Here is a 21,266-nt window from a genome sequence, read left to right on the forward strand (position 1 = left end):
CTCGTGACAATAGCAGTTATGAGACAGAAAACTCACTATTTATAGTCAGTATTACTAGCCTTGTTTGTTAGGGCAAGGAGAGATGACTGTGTAAAAAGGGTGTTAATTGGCATTTGGGGGTGGTTTTGGCAGGGAAACAGTCTTGATACGGTGTGTGTGTGCACACATGCATGCCTGTGTTTGAGAGAGAGTTTTTAAAAAACATGTAACCCAAAATAATAGCACATATTCCATCTGAGTTGATGTTGCATACAGCTTTAGTTCTATTTGTAGTTGCCAAATCATTAGTGTCATATGGGTTGCAAATGCACTGGAGAAATAATGTAGTTTGACACCACTTTAAATGCCATGGCTCCATCCTGTGGAATCCTGGGATTTGTAGTCTGTTGTGTCATCAGAATTTGCTGGCAGAAAGGGCTAAATAGCCCACAAAAGTACATATCCCAGAATTCCATAACATTGAGCCAGAGCAGTTAAAGCAGTGTCAAAGTGCATTAATTCTGCAATGCCGACATAACAGTGGAAGTGTGTTTATGTATGCGTGTGTGCATGTGCATGTATATTAATGCTTTGGGAGCTGACAGTGGCAGTCTTTAAATTCAAACGGCCTACATGTGCTGGAATATGAGTTGACTGTGTATATTCAGGCCATGGAATTGGTTCCTCATTTGGACTGGGATGTGCCCACTCTACAGAAAAGGGTCAGATGGTTTTCCACTTCCAAAAATGTGTCTGGGCGCTCTCCTCTGTCATCCATTGTAGCACTATGCTGGGGGGGGAGTATAAGGAGTGGGCCACAAGGAGCCCTCCATGTGACTGTGGCACCCTCAAACTCCTAACCCCAGCATTTTAATTTTCTTTGGATTGATTTTGGGATAGCTTTTTTTTTTTTTTGCCTTGAAACTGCCTCAAAGCTCCCAAAATCACTTAAAAAGGCAACAGTTTGCTAAACTAAGGCCCAGTTCCCCCAAACCTCCCAAAGCAGACAAAAGGAGGAAAAAGCAGACAAAAGGAGGAAAAATCAGCCAAAACATCAGCCAGAAGTGATATCAGGTGCAGGCAGGTATAATGTCCCCTTCTTTGTTCACAGTTGCCCATCCTAACATGATACCATGGACAAAATGGTGTTTGAGGGAAATGAACATAATGGATGCTCTCATTTGCCCCACCAGATGCTTCTTTTTTCCCTGGCACTGCTGACTGTCTCTCTAGCAAATATATCTGGAGTGTGCCCTCTCCCCTGAAAAATAAATAAATCTGGACCTGGCATTGAAAGAAGACACACTTGGCCAATTGGCTATGGAGAAAGGAGACAGCAACCCTCTATAGTCACTGGATGTGTGCTTCTCCACTCAGCAGTGGACTCTTTTAAAATAGTTTTCAGGCAAAGCTGTGCCAACTTTGACTCATGGTATTTGCCCAACCATGCTGAATGCTTTGCAGATTTCTTTGCTGTAGATTGGATACTAATATTCATTGCTTTGAAGCTTTCCTGTTTATAACTATTTAAATGCTGTTGAATTTGCTCTCTAGTTGGGAAAATCATAGGAGAAAGGCAGGGTATAAAATAAATACATTTTAAGAAATAATATGATGAAGACAGAGCCAGTGTGGTGTAGTGTTTTGAATGTTGGACTACAGCTCTGGAGACCAGGGTTGGAAGATCTGGATGATTTATCATGTCCTTTATTGGTCATAGCGGCTTTACCCAGCCCTTTGCCAAACTTGCACCAGTATTTACAGTATTTACTGTAGCATTTATCCCAGGTATCTGTAAATTTGTTTGCTTATATGCAGGATTGCCCCCCCCCCCAAAAAAAACCAGGCAGCAGTTCTGCATCTATAAATAAATAAATAAATAAATAAATAAATAAATACATTCAATCCAGTTCAAGGAGAATTACTCTCAAATTAGGGTACATTGAATTATAACCTTAATTTAAAGTCAGAATGAACTGCAAGATAGTGTGTGTGGGGGAGGGATTGTTAGAAAAAATGAAGCAGAATCCAGAAAATGAATGAAGAATAATTTAAGATGGGTTTTCTGGCATGCATTTAGTGTTAAAATTCCATGTTTTATCCAAAGCATTTCAGACTGTACTTGAAACTTCCTTTAGACTCTTAGTATCAACTGGCTTAATTTATTGATTCAGGTTAAATGGCCATAGATAGGGAAAGTGCTGCTTTTGGTTTATCTATCAGATGATTGCCATATGAAGCTAATTTATGTACTGCTTGTTGACATCTTGAGTTAATTAGAGCTGTTGTTTTTAAAAACCACATCATTTGATTACAGAACCATTAGGTATTGCATTATCAGTTTGACATGCCAATTGATTGGAATGAGAGTCAAATGGCAAAATAATTGGCTTAGGGTGGTTCTAACTGTTTGGAGTATATCCTCACTTCCTGGATCTACAGCTTGAGCTAGCAGTACAGTATTACGAAATTCTCCTTATTTCCTGGATTTATGTGAGCTAAGACAGATAAGTAGTGCTAACAGAAAACTGGTAAATCTGTGTACAGGGAAGCCCAGGCAATACATTGAAAGGCAATTCCAGCTAAGGTCAGAACTCAAAATTTAAAGAGAGATCAAAGCGATAATTTTATTGATTTTTGAATAACTATTTTGCTATTCATACTCCTTTTAACCAAAGTAGTCTAGTCTATACTTGGTTTATTTTGTTTTGCAGGAGTCCAGTGATGCCACGGAAAATGTCATCTGCTGCTAAAAAAATCAGCTAGCTTCCTGCAACTTTATTTTTGCTGTTTACAAACATGCCCACAAATTCTATTAGCTGATTGCTTGGGTTTTGCCCAGCAAAGTGTGTACCTGTCTGACACTAATTCTGCCTTTGCCACTACTGTTTCCTTACTTTTAAATATTGTCCTGATGGTAGTGAAACATTACTGTCTGCTTTGGAACACTGGCCTTCCTGATTAAGGATGGCTGGTTTGTGTCCCACAGGAGATTTTTTTAATGCAGAGTTTATATAAAAATACTGGATATCTCCAGGTTGGATCTACAAATGTTGTCTCCTCCCCATGTTCATTTGGATCACTAACATTTACACTTGGTCCTATTTGGTTGGATCCAGTCAGATTCAAGTAATGCATACCTTTGCCACAGTGTTATACATGCCAAGTAATTCCTATTCTAGGCAACTTGTGTGTGTCTAGGTGGGGGGGGGCATTTTGTTACTCTGTTAAATGGTAGAACTAAAAATGCTTTTTAAATGTAGATTTAAGGGGCAAATAAAAATAAAGCAGCAATTTCGCTGCTATTTTTGGCACTTTAAAATATAGTTGGGAAAGTGTGGTAAACCTAGTGAAATAATAGATTAAAAACAGGTGATAAAATGGGCCCTACTACAAAAGTTACAGTGAATGAGTGCCTGTGAACTCTACCTGTATGAAAATTATGTTGTTTAAAAAATCCACACAAATGGAATTATAGTGGTAAGGACACTGGGTAGAATGTACTGAGATGAAGAAATGGGGAAAAATCCTTCTAATGATAGTAGTAGTAGTAGTATGGGGATTTGATTGTTATTCCACTTGCAGCTTGCAACAAAAGAACAGTGCTTTCTTAGTGGTTAGGGGCCATCTGTCTGGAAGCACCATCAGGTTTTACTGCTGATCTGAGTTTGGAAAAGTTACTTTTTACAATTATAATCCCCATAATCCCCTGACAGCATAGCCACTGAGAGTTATAGGCCAAAAGAACAACTTTTCTGGTCTCTACTGGTACTAAGGCAAGAATGGTTTTCCCAAATGTTATAATTATTTTTCCCCCCAAAATGATTTCTCCCATTTTAATTGCTTTTAGGAGGTCTGCCCAGGAAAATTCTCCATGAATGTACGTCACAATGATGATGACCGACCAAATCCCACTGGAGTTGCCATCATTGCTGAATGGGGAGGTAGCCATGATGCCTCACTTAGTCAATGGAGACGGGACGCAGCAGGTCAGTAAATTTTGGAGGGTAAGATGTCTCTTTGATTTTCTTAAATGAATTTGGAATGCATAAACTGCAGCATTTCTTAGCAATATGCCTTAACAGCCTATGTCTTTGTGTGTCTGCTTCAGAGTCTGGAAAATTTACTTTCTTGGACTCAACCTCTCAGAATCCTATCCAGGATTGCTTGGAAAGTTACTTTTAAAAATGTAATTGGTTCTCTTATTTATTATGAGTTTTACAAAGTAGCTTCCTCATTACAATCATGAAAACAAGTTACTTGTTACATTACTGTGTAATGTAGTTCCCCACAATTTTCTTGAAAGTTGCAAACATGAAAAATACCTGCTAAAATAAAAATACCCCAAAGTAATACTATTTAAAAGTAACTGGAAATCATTATTCATCAAACCAATAAAGCAATTTTGTTTTTACCACTTTGGTTATTTTTTTGAAATGTGGCTTTGTGATATTATTATCATTCCAAAAATAAGTAATTCCATGTAACTGGATTAATTGTAATTTGTCACCACCACATTCTGGCCCTGGTGCTACATCCTGTGACATGGCCATGTTGGCTGGGAGATTCTGGAAGTTTTAAGTCTTAAACATTTTTAAGAGATACTTAAACATTTTAAAAAGACACTTGCCCAATCTCTGGTAGTTTACTTAAAAGTCAATCTCTAGATAAAATGAAACTAGTTCTCAGGTAACAAGAGAAGACTTCAGTCTCAGTGTGTGGGTATTTCACCTACTTTGTCTTTCTTCATGGACAGACTTCAAGGCAGTATACGTTGAGTTCCCAGCAAGATAACTGTCATACAGGCCAAAACCAAACTCTGATCTTTTTAGCTTCAGCAATGTTACTGCACTGTTTGCCTTCAGACCAGAGCCCTGAACAACATTTCTACATTAGGGTTCCTCACCAAGAGAGCACTTTATTTTTATTTTCTTCCCTTAGAAGTTTTACATGGCTAATTTGTGGAAGTGAGATATCAACACAGCAGTGCAGAAATAATAGAAATAATAGAAAAACAAGCTGGGTTGTATTGTGGGGATGGGGTTTGGGGGAATGAGCAAGGCCCTAATTTTGGAACATCTGCATTGCGTGTTTTTCCTTACACAAGCCTAGACTAGCAGATGGTCATTCCTCATTAAACAGAGATCAAAAAGGCCCTATTCAGTCTGACGTCAAGCCTTGCTTCACAATCCTGACCAGAATATTATTTATACTGCATAATCATAAATTGAGAGGATGAACAAGTAAAAGTGAAATGGATGCTGTATGAATTCTGTTCTATGAATCTGATGCATAGTGAAAAAATGTTCTCCATGATGGTAGGTTTGGCCTTTTCATAGGATCACCTCGTTGAGAGTCTGTTACTGTTGGTGTGGACAAAATAGCCAGGAATACTATTCTTCTCGAAAAGTTAAACAGAAGTGTCATGGTTTCCAAAACTGTTATGCAAAGGAACATAATTCTTTTTGCTGTAAAATCAAAATAAGTTCTGGCATCTGGTGGCTTCCATGTCGGTAGGGTGATGAGTCTGATCTTGGTTATGGTCCAGACTTTAAAGTTGTTATCCAAGGCAGTTATCCTCCAAATAGTTTCAGAACCTTGTATACCCCTTTAAAATCCAGGCTAAAATGTTCTGCTCCATTGACAGGGATATGTATGTTTTGAAAGAAAGATGCTATATGATATGTGATTGGGATTTTTAATTCCACATCCCTCAGAGTTATGGGGAGGGGGGACATTAGGTCAAAATCTATTGGGATGTTTTGATAGGCTAACAAAGGCACATTACAGACCGCCTGAAAGCAGTGGTCTGCCACCGCTGCCATTAGCGGCACTGAGGAGCTCCAGCGGCCAAAATGTGAGGCTCCCCAGCGCTGCAAAAAAGAAGCGCCAAAATGGCACTTCTTGTTGCGGTGTGCTAATGACGCCACAAGGTGCCAATGGCGCACTCGCAGCGTCATTAGCGCCATGCGACATGCAGACGCTAAGCGTCTGCTACATCAAGATGGCGGTGCCCGTGTAGAACGGGAGCCACCATTTTGTATGTCCCCAGGACGTACTAGGGTTAGGGGTGTGTGTAAAGCACACCCTTTCCTAACCCTACTACTTCCTGGGGACGTACTTTACGCCCGTGTGGAACGGGCCAAAGACATACTGTCCAATACTGTCTCCTCTGACTGACAGCCAGTGTTGTCAGAGTGAAAACTGGAGAGGGCTCCTGTAATGGTTGTGTAGAGGAGGTAATTTCAGAAGGTATTGCTTTCTACCAGGTTGCATGAAATTCCCTGTGCTGTACAACAACTAAAGGTGCAAGAGCCCCCTCCAGTTTTCACTCTGACAACTGAACTGCCATTTTGGCTCTCTGAAATCTTTCTTAGTTCCTTCTCATCAGAATTATTTTTAAAAAAGCAAGGCCAAGAATTAAACCCTGGGACTTTTCACCACAGTTTGGAAGTAATGAGTTACATAAACGTATTTTCATTTTTTAATCCATACTAGTGTAGTGTAGTCCCAACTACAGTTAGTACCAATCACTGACTTAACTGACTTAATCAAGTTGACTTCCCATTGATTAAATAGATCTTGTTAGGGCTAACATTTGGATTTAGGTCATAATTATCCATGATACCTTACATTTGTGAAGGGATTGAGGAGTAAAGGCACAAAAGTAACATTACAAGTGGGAACAAAGTGACTGTATTGGCATAAGGAGTAATGCTTCCTTCCAAAAGGCATTTTAGGGGCATTTTGATAGCAGATTTTCAAGTTTCACATTATCTTGCTACTTCCTAAGTAACAAAAAGCAGCAACAATGAAAACCCTCTCAAAGAACAGTGTAGTGGATGACACTGGAAGTTACTTTCAACATTTGACAGGGGGGGAAAGAAAACAATAGTAGCAGCTAATGAATTACCCCCTAAAAACCACAATTAATAATGGGAACAATTTTTTAAAAAAAAACAAACCCAAATTTCCAAGCTCCGAGCAAAGCATGTGCTGTAGCACTGACTCACAGCTTGTCATTCTGGTCTCATTCATCTCCTGACCTTTTGCAGCTGCTTCTATCAAATATGGTCCAAGAGTCCTTTTTCCTTCTCCACCTACCACCAGCTGGCTTTAAAAAAAAATTCAAGCAACTTCTCCGTGCCTACTGAGCTGGATGTTGTTCAAAACAAAATCTAGACGTTGGCCAATGAAAACAAGTATGTGCCCAGCGAGCTGACATCTTAAGTAAGAGAAGAAGCACATATGATGATAACATGCAAATATTTAAACTTGACATATTGGTACTAAACTGCCATCTTTGGTACTAAACTGCCATCTTTGGTATGTTTTAAATGAACATGCTTAATGTTTCTTGTGAAAGAAACAACAGAGAGAGAAAATTCTAACAAATCTCAGCTGCTGTACTTGAGAAGAAACAAACTGAATCAATCCAGGGATGCTGCTGCTAATCTGTGGTGGCTGTTTAAATTGCATTCTTGGACACAGATATTCAGAATAGTTCCAAAAAATCACATTATTAAGGTTTAGTATAATGGGAATATAGAAGATGTCATGGAGTAGAATCATTCCTTGATTTGGAAATCTTTGTGCTAAAAGAAACACCTGTTTAGAAAGGACTTGTTTTTAATTCTGTCATCATTCATGAAGCTAGAATTATTGATTACTGAGCTATGCAAACTTTCAGTGTCACATTGAAAGCCTCGTTTGCCTGTTATTACTCAAACAATTAATAATTGCTGGAAGGAGAGAATGAGCCGCAGTATTACAACTGGGCTCCAACCATACTTGGAGAGAAAAATCACAGAGGTCCAACCAGGGGTCAGGAAAGGAAGAGGCACTAGGGATCACATTGCAAATATACAATGGCTAATGAAGTGTAGCAGGAAATTCCTAAAGGAAATCAGTGTGTGCTTTATAGACCATAGCAAAGCTTTTGACTGCATAAATCATGAAAGGCTATGGAACGCCCTTAAAGACATGGGAGTACCAACACATCTGATAGTCCTAATGAGGAATCTGTATTCATGACAAGAGGCTACTGTCAGGACAGAACATGAAGAGACAGATTGGTTCCCAATTGGCAAAGAAGTCAGACAAGGCTGCAGCCTAGCACCCTGCCTGTTCAACGTATGTGCAGAACATATTGTAAGGAAAGCAGACTTACACATGGAAGAGGGAGGAGTAAAAATAGGAGGAATAAATATCAACACTCAGAAATATGCTGACAGCATACTAGCAGAGAACCTCACAGACCTGGAACAACTATTAAGGAAGATCAAAGAAGAAAGTGCAAAGGCAGGTTTACTGTTGAACATTAACAAAAGAAAAATAATGATCACAGAGAACTTACACACATTCACACTAGACAATGAGGAAATAGAAATGGTAAAAGTGTTCTCATAACTGGGATCAAACATTGAATGGTGACTGCATCCAGGAAATCATTAGAAGCGTAAGAATGGAGAGGGCAGCTATGAAAGATCTAGGAAATATCCTAAAATGCAAAGACATATAAGTCAGCACAAAAATCAGAATCATACAAGCCATTGTATTCCCTATTACCATGTATGGATGTGAGAGCTGGACAGTCAAGAAAGATGATAGGAGGAAAATCAACTCATTTGAGATGTCGTGCTGGGGAAGAGTGCTCAGGATTCCACGTACAGCCAAAAGGACAAACAAATGGGTCCTAGAGCAGATATATCCCTAGAAGCCAAGATGACAAGACTTAGACTGTCATACTTTGGTCACATCATGAGGAGGCATGAATAACTGGAAAAGACAATAATGCTAGGAAAGGTGGGGGAAGTAGAAAGAGAGGAAGGCCACATGTTAGATGGACTTTATTAAAGAGACCACAAATATCAGTTTGCAGGAGCTGGGCAGAGCAGTAGAGGACAAGGGGGCCTGGACATGTCTCATCCATAGGGTCACCATGGATTAAGATCGATATGAAGGCAGTTAACAACAACAAATTACAGGTGCATTGGTTCTTTCCATCCCATTGCTATACATGTCTTGGGTGGAATATGCTTTAAGGGGTAATGTAAGCTTACTTCAGATCCTTGTACTTTCTGGCATCTCAAATACTGTGGGAGCTTAATAATAAATTGGGACTGAAGTCAGTTTCATAACACAGCCTTTTTTAAAGTTCTTATGAGAGACCACACCTGTAAGATCTTTTTCTTCTTTTAGTCTTCAAATGAAAAGGCAAAGGGTGCTCAACCTGAGGAAAATGGAGCAGAGGACAGAATAGAGGAATTTCAGCACAGAATAAGTAAAGAGATAGTACAGGAATACCTTGTTAATCTAAATGAATTTAAGTCTCCTGGAGCAGATGAACTACATCCAAGGGTATTAAAAGAACTGGCAAATGTAATATCGGAGCCATTCACAATAATCTTTGAAAACTCCTGGAGAACAGAAGAAGTCCCAGCAGACTGGAGGAGGGCAAACGTTGTCCCCATCTTCAAAAAGGGAAAAAAAGAGGATCCCAACAATTATCATCCAGTTAGTCTGACATCTATACCAGGAAAGATTTTAGAGCAGATCATTAAACAGAGAGTCTGTGAACATCTAGATGGCAATTCCATAATCACAAAAAGTCAACACAGGTTTCAGAGAAACAAGTCACGCCAGACAAATCTGATCTCTTTCTTTGATAAAATTACCAGCTTGGTAATGCTGTGAATATAGTATATCTTGATTTCAGTAAGGCCTTTGACAAAGTTCCCCATGACATTCTTGCAAACAAGCTTGTAGAATGGGGGCTAGACAAGGAAACTGTTACATGGATTAGTAATTGGTTGACCGGCCGAACCCAAAGGGTGCTCAACAATAGCTCCCTTTCATCCTGGAGAGAAGTGACCAGTGGGGTCCCACAGGGCTCTGTCCTGGGTCCAGTGCTATTCAACATCTTCATCAATGACTTGGATGACAGAATTGGGGGCATACTCATCAAATTTGCAGATGACACCAAATTAGGAGGAATAGCTAATACTGTACTCCAGAGGATAGGATCAAAATTCAAAATGACCTAAATAGACTACAAAGCTGGGCCAAAGCTAACAAAATGAAATTCAATAATAAAATAATAATAATAATAAAAGATTTATTTATATACCGCCCTTCGAAACATCAGGGCGGTTTACAACAATATACAACAGTTCTGTTACAACAAAATACAAAGTACAAAGTTACACAATATACAACAATACAGTTATAACAAAATACAAAATTATACAAGAGTAATTACAAGAAAATACAAAACAGTGCAAGCCCACCCTCCATACAGCAAAAACCCAGAATAAACATCCGCAACAATACATAACTCAAAAAAATAAAACTCTAAAAACCATACTATAGCTGGATGGCAATATACATCATCAAGGGGGCTAGAATGACATTGGTGCTCATGGGAAAAACACAATTCATGAGCATATATACCCCATACACAGACAATGTAAGAAAACTGCAACAGAGTAAGACTACTTTCCAAGTCAATCCTCTGTTACAGACACAGCTAATAGGACCCTGTCCCCCCGTCCCCTGCAGCCATGCGCAGTTGCGCAGGTGTGGCTGTGAGTCCATTGGCAGCGAGTCCTGGGTGGGAGCGCAGCTGCGCGGGTGGATTCCTCTCCCAGGCAGCTGCTCCGGCAACAGGGGGAAATGTAAGGTACTGCACTTAGGGCAGAAAGATAAAATGCACAAATATAGGATTCGGGACACCTGGCTGAATGAAACTACGTGTGAAAGGGATCTAGGAGTCCAAGTAGACCACAAGTGGAACATGAGTCAACAGTGTGATACGGCAGCTATAAAAAGGCCAATGCAATTTTAGGTTGCATCAATAAAAGTATAGTGTCTAGATCAAGAGATGTAATAGTGCCACTGTATTCTGCTTTGGTCAGGCCCCACCTGGAATATTGTGTCCAGTTCTGGGCACCACAATTCAGAAAGGACATTGAGAAACTGGAGCATGTCCAAAGGAGAGCGACTGAACTGGTGAAGGGTCTGGAAACCATGTCCTATGAAGAACGACTTAGGGAGCTGGGGATGTTTAGTCTGGAGAAAAGAAGGTTAAGAAGTGATATGATAGCCCTGTTTAAATATTTGAAAGGATGTCATATTGAGGAGGGAGCAAGCTTGTTTTCTGCTGCTCCAGAGAACAGGACCTGGAACAATGGATGCAAGCTCCAGGAAAAGAGATTCCACCTCAACATTAGGAGGAACTTCCTGACAGTAAGAGCTGTCCGACAATGGAACACACTCTCTTGCAATGTGGTGGAGTCTCCTTCTTTGGAGGTCTTTAAGCAGAGGCTGGATGGCCATCTGTCAGGGATGCTTTGATTTGGATTGCCTGCATGGCAGGGGGTTGGACTGGATGGCCCTAGCAGTCTCTTCCAATTCTACAATTCTATGATTCTATGAAACTACATTGTGTGAATGAGTGAACAAACATTGCTGTCACATCAAATCTCCCCAATATACATTCATCGTATCCACACAAACAAATGGAAGGGTCTCTAGAATTGTTTGTATTAAAGTCTGCCTGGAAAAAGGATAAGCATGAGTACCCAATAGCCTTTGATACCCTTTGTCTTATGCTGCAGCTTCCTTCTCTTAATTTTCAAGATAATATTCTATCTTTCAGCTTATTATAGCTTTCAGGAACTATGAATTTTCTTTAAAGAGGGAAATAAGAGAAAGTGAAAAGTGAGGGCAGGAGAAGAGCCTTCCTTTTAAATAACTATCAGGAAAAGTTAAAGTGAAGTCCCAAAACTTGTTTTGGAAGACTTGAGAAATAAATCTTCTGACTGAGTTTGCTTACCACTAAGACGTTCTCAGTCACTGTGTATAAACAAAAGAGAGCACAATGCGCCCCAACATTATTTATCCCAGATGGAGTTCTAAACTTGGCTCTGTCTCTGGTGCTGATGTCATGGAGCACCAGCAAAGCTCTGAAGGAGAGGCATGCGTAGCATCCATTTTATTCCTGTGTGATTGGTGTGGGAGGGGAAGGCTGAGGGGGTGTTGGCTGGAAAATGTGCTTCATGGTTTTTTCTCCCTCCCTTTGCTGTTCTTGTGGAGAAAATGTTGATAAAGAATGTGGGACTGTTGCCAAGGAAGAAACAACACTGAATAGTGGGGGTGTTCTTGTTTTCCTCCCTCCTTCTGTGTACCTGCATAGTATAGAAAGAATTGGCAAAGTCCTTTTGGGTAGCAAACTGTATGAATAGATGAGGGAGGAGCTGGTTTTCTGTCCCATCTTACAGAAGTTCCTTAAAGTAAAACACAAACATTCCTGTGTTCTCAGAATCTCTCATTCAGAGGGTGTCTTTGTGGGGAGCATCTGCTATTCAATTCAGTGCAACAAACCAACCTTCAAAGAAAAGTTTCCTTCCCAAAGTGGATGCTGTATTGCATGTAAGAATGCTTGTGTTAGGCCTAGACATGGAAAAGGAGATGCCAGTTCAGAAACTTAGTGAGAAGAAGCATCTGGATTCACAGAAATGTTATTTTTCTCTGGCCCAACTATATTTGTAATAGATCCTTAGCAGTCTCATGCTGTTTGCAGTCCTGAATTAAAGTAACTTGGACTCAAGATGCTGAAACATTGGTACAGCACTCTGACGGGCTATGGTTTTGGATTCCAACTCCCAGTATCCCCCAGTCAGCATGAACTCTGAGACACTCTCCCCAAAACTGAGTTGCTTTTCTTGGTAGCTTAGGAGAGCCATTGTTTGACACCCCAAATACCCATTTTTCAAGCTATATTTATATTTTGGGGTTTGTTTTTTTTAAAAAAATTTTAACAGTTCAGGTAGCCTGTGGTTGGATTGATTTGTGTTGCATGATTTGTGTTAGAGAGGCTAAGATTTCTGGCTTTTTTTCAACAGTAGCAAGAACATGGCAGGCTCCACAACCCATATAACATCTTCCTTCTTCCCCTTCCTCCCATTATATTAAGTGATATTGATGTGGATGTTAAAGTACCTGAAGACAATCATAGAATCATTGAATGATAGAATTAGTAGAGACCATAAGGGCTATCCAGTCCACCCCCCTGCCATGCAGAAACTCACTGTCAAAGCACCCCGACAGATGACCATCTAGCCTCCATTTAAAGACCTCCAAAGAAGGAGATGCCACTACACTCTGAGGGAATGTGTTCCACTTTTGAGCAGCTCTTACTGTCAGGGCGTTCCTCCTAATGTCAGGTGGAATCTCTTTTCTGTAGCTTGAATCCATTGTTCTGGGTCCTATTCTTTGGAGCAGCAGAAAACAAGCTTGCTTCATTCTCAGTGTGACACCCCTTCAAATACTTAAGGCTATCATATCACCTCTTATCATCTCTTCTCCAGGCTAAACATCCCCAGCTCCCTAAGTCTCTCGTCATAGGGCATGGTTTCCAGACCCTTCACCATTTTGTTCACCCTGCTATGGACAGATTCTGGACATCACTCGTGGTAAATTTCTCTCTGGAGATTATCACATGGGGACCGGGAGGTCCCTGTCTTGTCCTTCCCGTGCAGAGATTTTCACATGATGTCATCATTGTCCTGTTCTTGCCCCATTCTTATTGCACAACCACAATAAGATTTTTAGACAATATTGTGCTGATCCCGTCCTTCTTCTGTTCCTGAAGTAGCATGGCTCTGTTACAGTGTATTAAAGGAAAGTTGTGTTAATACAGTGACAGGTGCCACTGATGAGAGAAGGATGGGATAAGGACGGGATAAGGCTGGGAGCGATCCCTCCTGCCCCATGTGATATCTCCCCTGTTCCCACCTCCATTTCAGACCACCCTGGGCAGCTTGGATAGGGAGACTGACAGGCAGGAGACTAACTGGGCAAATGAACAGGTTCCCAGTCTTCTCTTAATTTCTCATTACTTGAAAATGAGAGCGTTCTGAATGTGTTTAGCATAATGTATTTTATGCTTTGGAGATTGCTCAGTAAAGGTATCACTGCTTTGTTGATTCTACTTCTGAATACATATCTGGCTGGACAGGGAGCTGGAATCCTTGTGGGTGATGATAGTTATCCCATCCTCAAGCAGAAGTTGCTCTTGTAACCTGGAAATGTGGTGACGTACGGGAGAATCGTGCCTCCATTTTAATGTTGTGTACACGAGAATGCTTTTTATGGGGAAACCTGCTTTTGGTGCCTTTCTTCATGTTGGCTTTGCTTGTGTGAGGGTCAGAGGGACTTTGTTGAAGTCCTCATGTTGGACTTCAACTGCCATCAGCCCTAACCACCATAGTAAATTCTAAAGAATAATGGTGGAGTGTGTGTGTGTGTGTGTGGGGGGGGGATATTCACTAATTCCTGTTACTTTTTTTGTGGGTTTTTCGGGCTATGTGGCCATGTTCCAGAAAAGTTTCTTCCTGGCGTTTCGCCAGCATCTGTGCAGCCACAGATGCTGGCGAAACGTCAGGAAGAAACTTTTCTGGAACATGGCCACATAGCCCGAAAAAACCCACAAAAAGCTATGGATGCCGGCCATGAAAGCCTTCGACTTTACAATTCCTGTTACATTCAGTTGGACTAAGTAAATGGGCTGCAGATTGTCGGGGAGAGGGATAAAACCTTATCCCTGTACCCCCATGAAAATGGAATATGGGACAGATTTTGGTGCCTATTCTAGTGACTTGTCCCTAAATCACACCATCATGGTGTCATTAATTATGTCTGGCCTTGAAAGCCAAAGCCAACAAAAATATAGCAAAACCTCTAAACACATGCAGCGGTTGTTTCCCTTTCTGCCCAGGAATTGGCAGTCTGGCCCTCCCATAGAGTCAAGAAGGGCCCAAGAAGGGATAGCTTTGCTCTGCATAAGTCTGAGTCCCCTGCAGGTCTCTTTCAGAAAATTAAACATTGCCCTTACTTGCCTGGCAAGCCCCAGAAAAGTATAGCCAGTATTTGTTTTTAAAACCAGGATTAAACAGGCTAGGGATAGTCTTCCACTTTCTGTCACATAAGTCCACTCCAGTGTTTTCATTTTTCCCTTTAACAGCACCCTTCTGCTTTCTTGGTTATTTTTTATTATTAATAAAAGAACAACAGCACATTTCTTGTAGTTGTAATGAAATGCTACAGGAACATGTTGACTACAAGATGTTAGGAAGAACTATGTTATCTGAACAAGGGATGGTGGCTAAGTTTAGCTGCATTCCAGGAGAAGTATAGTGCTATGTGGAGGGAGTAACTTGGCATATAGTAAGGAGAAACTAACACAGTATTTGTTGTTGGTTTTTTTGGGCTATGTGGATGTGTCCTGGAAGAGTTTATGCCTGATGTTTCACCAGCATCTCTGAAGATGCAAGCCACAGAGGCAGATGAAATGTCAGGAATACACTCTTACAGAATATGGCCACATAGCCCAAAAATGCACAAAAAACTATGGATGCTAGCCGTGAAAGCCTTCGACTTCACAAACTAACACAGTAATGAGTTGTGTCAGACAGAGAGATTGAAAATTATGTGACCATTCTCCTACCCCAGTACATCATTTAGTACATTCTAGAAGCTGGATGGCCATCTGTCGGTGATGCTTTGATTGAGAGTTCCTGCATGGCAGGGGGTTGGACTGGATGGCCCTTGTGGTCTCTTCCAACTCTATGATTCTATGAGGGGAGAAGAGCAAAGCCCTTACTGGTGCCATGCAGACTGAAAGAAGAGAAGGTGCTTCCCAGCTGAGGAAATCCACCAATCATAGTTCTTCTTCCCTGTCATATTTTATGTGATAAGAAATGGCAGAAGGAGTAGGAGAGCATGGGAACATTATATAGGGAAAATGATCTCTTCTGGACCATTGTAAAAGTCTGTGTTTGAGACAGGGTGGTTGCAGAATGAAAACATTCTCTGGAAGCACAAAGCCTTCTCACAAAAAACCAAAAAAACCTACTCCAGGTTTTTTTGGCAGCCTAATTTAGCTGCTCCTTCCTGAGCATTTTTGCTAGTCAAGATGAAAGCATTTCTTGATTCCAGCCTGTTGGTTTGTTGAAGGCTGATATCCAGGCACATTCCCCTCTAGATGTGGCTGCCAGCTACTCCCATGGGAAGATAGTTATAGCAGAGCAAAACTCTGCCTGTGACTTTAGTCTTCTGTGAGAGACCCTGTGTGTGCACTGTGAAGTGTTCTTATTTGTAAGGCATACAGAGGTTTAGTCCACAACTGTGATGCTCTGCAGTATAGACTTATGTCTGACTTTCTTATCATCCCAATCATAATGACAAGCATTTTGATAACTTGATGTGTTTGTAGTTGAAGTTGGCAGTGGTTTGACATGCTGTTCCATGTTACAAAATCTTTGTGCCCACCCAGCTACTTAGAGTTTCTTGACCAAGCCAGTTCTCGGGCTTTAACTTTGCACAATAAATAAATAATAAATAAAATAATTTTAAAATTTCTATCCCGCTTTTTGTCAGGCAATCAAAGCAGCGTACAACAAGATAAAATACATCCATATATATATATATATATAATGTCCCCCTTAAAATAAGATTGAACAGTGTAAGATTAAAAACTACATATTAATAACCAACTAATCCAAATAATAATGTAACCATGGCCCGTTCCCCATGGGCTGAAAGCACGTGCTCGGCATGTACTAGGGTTAGAAAGGGGTGTCCTTTCCGGATGCCCCTAACCCTAATATGTGCTGAGCATGTACAAAATGGTGGCACCCTATACACATGAGCGCCACCATCTTGACATCGTGGATGCTTAGCGTCCGCACATTGCACGGCGGAAATGATGTCGCGAGTGCACCATTGGTGCTTTACAGCGTCATTTCCGCGGCACAAAAATAAGCCGCTTTTTGCGGCTTCTTTTTCGGCCGATGGGAAGCCTCGCCGTTTAGAGGCTGAGGCTTCCCGGCGGCGGAAGCGGAGGTGCCAGCAGACCACCCTTTTTGGGCGGTCTGTAAAGCGCCCAAGTTATCCCAAATTCCTGAATAAAATAGTGTGTTCAGAGCTATTGACATTTTTCCTTCTTGGTCTGATAGGCATAACCTGAATGCAATAAGGAAATGGCAGGTTTTTTTCTTTCTTTCTGGCAGTCTCTCACCGGTTTTTCTCACTTCCTTTTGAAGAAGCTTCTTGCCTGCCTAATGTTTTTAAGATTAACTTCCTAAATGGTAGATGACAGTGGGCCTCTTCTCACCTGTGCGGGCCCTGTATTATAGCTCCCAGCTGATACCACAAGCCTTAGCTATGTTAAGTGGAGGAGGAAAAAAGATATTAGAGAGGATTAGTTTAATAGACAGAACTGTAAATTTCCATATAGTTAGCTTTTGCAGAGAATGGCAATGCTAAGCTAGTGTAAATAGGGGGAATCAGAATCGGAGAGTTAGAAGAGACCAAAAAGGCCATCCTGTCCAACCCTCAGCCATGCTGGAACTCACAATCAAAGCTCGGAAAGTGTCTGCAAAGGGAATCCAGGACCTTGAGCAATTAGCACTGAATTGCCATGACTCCAGTTTGGAGCACTTTGGTCTGCAGGGACTGCACCCAACAGAACAAGCTGACTGATCCTTAGTTATCAGTACATAATGGAAGAGTTAACTGAAGAGTATTCATTGTCAGATTTGTGTTGTGGCCTCCCCCTTTGCAGGAAGCAGCAGGAAAATTCCATAGTTGGGACTGTGGTTGGGTGATTATAGTGCTGCAGCAAAAATATGTTGTTAGTGACTCTTTCCAGCAATTCTTCTTTTGCTCAGAAATGGTTGTTTTAACTTTTTGGCAGTACTACATATTCACAGAAGACAAGAAACATTTGAATGAAGTCTTAAAAATAGGCCTTCTAAGGAAATCTAAAGGCATAAACTATATTTGCTTTTAAATTCCCCTATGTGTTTAGTAAGTATTGCAATTCTAAAGTGAGAGGTATGAAAAGTGGCTGTCTTAGTGGCAACACAACAAAAATGGAATTGGCCAGAGGGAAATTGTCACCAGAACCTCTTTTCTTCATAAGGCCAATGGACATGTGGTGGTTTTTAAAAAAACACAATGTGGGAAACATGTATGTGGTATCTCTGCTACCTATGGCAAGCAGTATAAAAAGTGATTTGCAACCTTTGTATCTAGGTGAATGTTTAGCTTCCAAGAAATTAGCTCTTTCATAAAGTCAAAAAATTAACTAGAAGAATTAGTAGGCTAGTCATAAGTAATGTATGTATTGTTTCAATAGTTTATTGCATCTCCACTATCTAATGAGTAAGTGTACTAGTTATTTCCCTGCCAATACACCCTTGTCCTAGCATTAATAAAGATGGGTATAAAGGAATGTATAAAGATTTCATGTTTTTCAACTGTGCTAGCTGTGCACATGCATTGTTTCATCAGTTTATTCCATTCCCACTACCTTCTGGGCAGGTGAAACAGTTCTCTCCCTGTCACTGGTGTTTTTTTAAAATGTATCAATGCACAACTGTACGTGTTCTGCCTGCTAGTCCAGCACCAAATTAATTCTTGCAGGAGTGTTGATGCTGGCACTGATGCTGGGCTGATTTTGCCATGCAGAATTCTTGAGTCTTCCAGTTGTTCCCTGTCTAGGCAATTGCTTCTTCTGCTACACTTTCATTCCTTGATGGTCAGGCTCTACAGAAATTAAGATGACATAATTGGTGTTGAATTTTGTGTGTGGATAGGAGATTGGAATTGCTACTAGTGTGCCTGCCTCATCAATCTGGAAAATAGATGTTAATGATTTGGTTTTTATTTTCTAAACATTTAAATCATGTATTATAAAAATGATAATAGCAAAATATCCAAGGTGGTTTACAGGTTTTTTTAAAGGCATGAAAACACATTAATCAAAGCAGTGAAACAATTTAAATAGCAACAGTAAGAACAGTCTTACATGCAGATTTAAGCAGAGAAACAAGATGGTGAAAAGCAATTGCCAGTATTTACTCCTCAAAAATGTTAGCAAAGCTGTCTTGGTTTTCTTTTTTCTTTTCTTTTCTTTTTTAATGGTGGAATTTTAAAAGGGTGTGTGTGTGTGTGTGTAATGCTCTTTTATTTTTCTAAAAAAATTGACAACATTGGGTGCTGTCATTTTTGACACATTAGATTTCTTCAATGCATACAAAAACTGCTTGTCTTACCTTGTTTAATAAGACACAAAATTGTCTTTTTTCCATCAGATCTAAAGTTCCATTGGTATCCCTGCATTCTGCATCCAGCAGTGCTGGTAAAACATAAAAGAAATAATTTGTTCTGTCATTTAGTGAAAAGGAATTCCAATTGTAAATAGAAGATGCTTCCTGGGCAGTAGGCATGCTGGTTCAGTCCCCTTACCTTCACTATTTTGCAATATCTGACAGTGTAGATTATAAATATCCATTTATAGAGTTCTGTGCAAACAAGGAACATGGTAGTAAGATGTATGCTCAGCTTCCTGGAAGGTGTCTGTATCTGAAAAACATACAGAAGCAGTTAATCCTATATCGGATAGGAACAAGAATAACACATAACTTGTTTTATCATCCTTCGATGCAATTTATTGAGCAGTTATACTCATATCATCCTGTACAACAAATAAGGAAGAGTGTAGACCTGGTTAGTTTAAACAGATGTTAGGAACCATTTTTTTTTAAAAGAAGCCAAAAAAAAAAAATAAATAAAAAAATAAAAACCAACCAAAAAACAAAAACCAGCAGTTCCTTTCTCAGTATAAAGTATTAACATTTAATTGCTATAACTCTAAAGAAAGAAAGCCTCAAAAACAAAAACCAGGAGTGACCAGATTCCCTACTGAGAACAGGTAGGGAATCAAACATTTATACAGTATTGGGTTGGCCAAGAGTAAACAGTAATTCATGGGTTTCAGGTCTTTTTGCTACCTCTCCATGTTGTCACTGATCCCCAGCGGCAAATGTGGAGGACCAACTGTATAGGTTTTTTATTCAGGAAGCCTAATTTTGGCATATGAAAAGAAAATCCAGAGCCAACATGGTGTAGTGGTTTGAGTGTTAGACAACAACTCTGGAGACCAGGGTTCAAATCCCTTTTTGGCCATGGAAACTCACTGGGTGTTCTTGGTTTAGTCACACGTTCTCAGCCTCTGAGGAAGGCAATTGTAAATCCCCTCTGAACAAATCTTGCCAAAGAAAGTCCATGAAAAGGCCTTAAAGTCACCATAAATCGGAAAGAACTTGAAGGCACACAACAACAGTAAAGAAATTCCACAGCTCGGACTTGGAGGCACATTCAGCTGTTTGCAGTACTATAGTCTACTCAATGATGTCTTCATTTCATGTTGTACTTTAAAATAAAAAGTGTTGAAAAATTTGTGAGGCGGTGGCTCAGTGGTTAAGATGCTGACTCTGACAATTGCCAGGTGAGCAGGTCGAGACCCAAGTGCCATGTGACTGAGGGCAATCCTATCACTAGTCAAGCCTTTGCCAACCAAGCAGTTTGAAAGCATGCAAAAGTGCAAGTCGATAAATAGGTACCACATTAGTGGGAAGGTAACAGCGTTTCATGCAGTCATGCTGGCCACATGACCATGGGTCATCTTTGACAATGCTGGCTACCTTGGCTTAGTAGTGGAGATGAGCACTGCCCCCTACAGTTTGACATGATGTGACAGGTTTTTTTTTTAAATGGAAACCTTTACTTTATCTTTACTTAAACTTTGTGGACAGGAAGGCTACATTTCAACTAAATGTCTTGATTATCATTATTTTTAACTTAATGTTGATTTCTGGTGAGATACTGATAGGCCAGTTGTCCTAGCATGTTATATCCCTACACATTAATTAATTAACTGATGGATTAATTACATATTAAATAATTAAGAGCTGTTTCATCCACAGGATTGCCACGAGTTGACTCGAGGGTGGTTAAAAACAGACCTTACATCAGTATGGGGTTTAAACTGAGTTTAAGACTGTGGTAGGGAGAAAGAACGCAATAAACCTCTCATGACATGCAGGAATAAATGAGCAGGGACCTCAGTTCAGTGTAAGGTTACAGAGTTCTTAAAGCTTTGGCTCTAAATTACCTTTGGAATTGTCTCCTCTAATATAATCTGCCCTATACACTCATGCCCTCTGCAGGACATTTACTGCAGTCAACCAGGACTAGGTTGACTTCAGCCGCCCGTAGACTGTGTACTGACCTGTCAGAAGAGATTTGACAGCTGAATACAATATTCAGATTTAAAACAGCATTAAAGACAAGTCTCTTCTGGCAGACCTATCCAGATGATTTTAACTTGTAAATTTTAAATGATGAATTTCTAATGTGGATAATAATAATAATAATAA

At 40.2% G+C, this 21,266-nt stretch overlaps 1 protein-coding gene across 1 annotated transcript in view; it reads left to right on the forward strand.

Annotated features, from left to right (window-relative positions):
• The window catches only part of FNDC3B (fibronectin type III domain containing 3B), a 435,900-nt gene that overhangs the window by 82,476 nt on the left and 332,158 nt on the right, over positions 1–21,266 (forward strand). The window contains 1 exon segment of the mRNA XM_042458543.1: positions 3,830–3,968. Coding sequence (XP_042314477.1) covers positions 3,858–3,968 — 111 coding nt within the window. The 5' untranslated portion in view covers positions 3,830–3,857.

The sequence above is a fragment of the Sceloporus undulatus genome, chromosome 3 (assembly GCF_019175285.1).
Source record: "Sceloporus undulatus isolate JIND9_A2432 ecotype Alabama chromosome 3, SceUnd_v1.1, whole genome shotgun sequence".
Classification (NCBI taxonomy): domain Eukaryota; kingdom Metazoa; phylum Chordata; class Lepidosauria; order Squamata; family Phrynosomatidae; genus Sceloporus; species Sceloporus undulatus.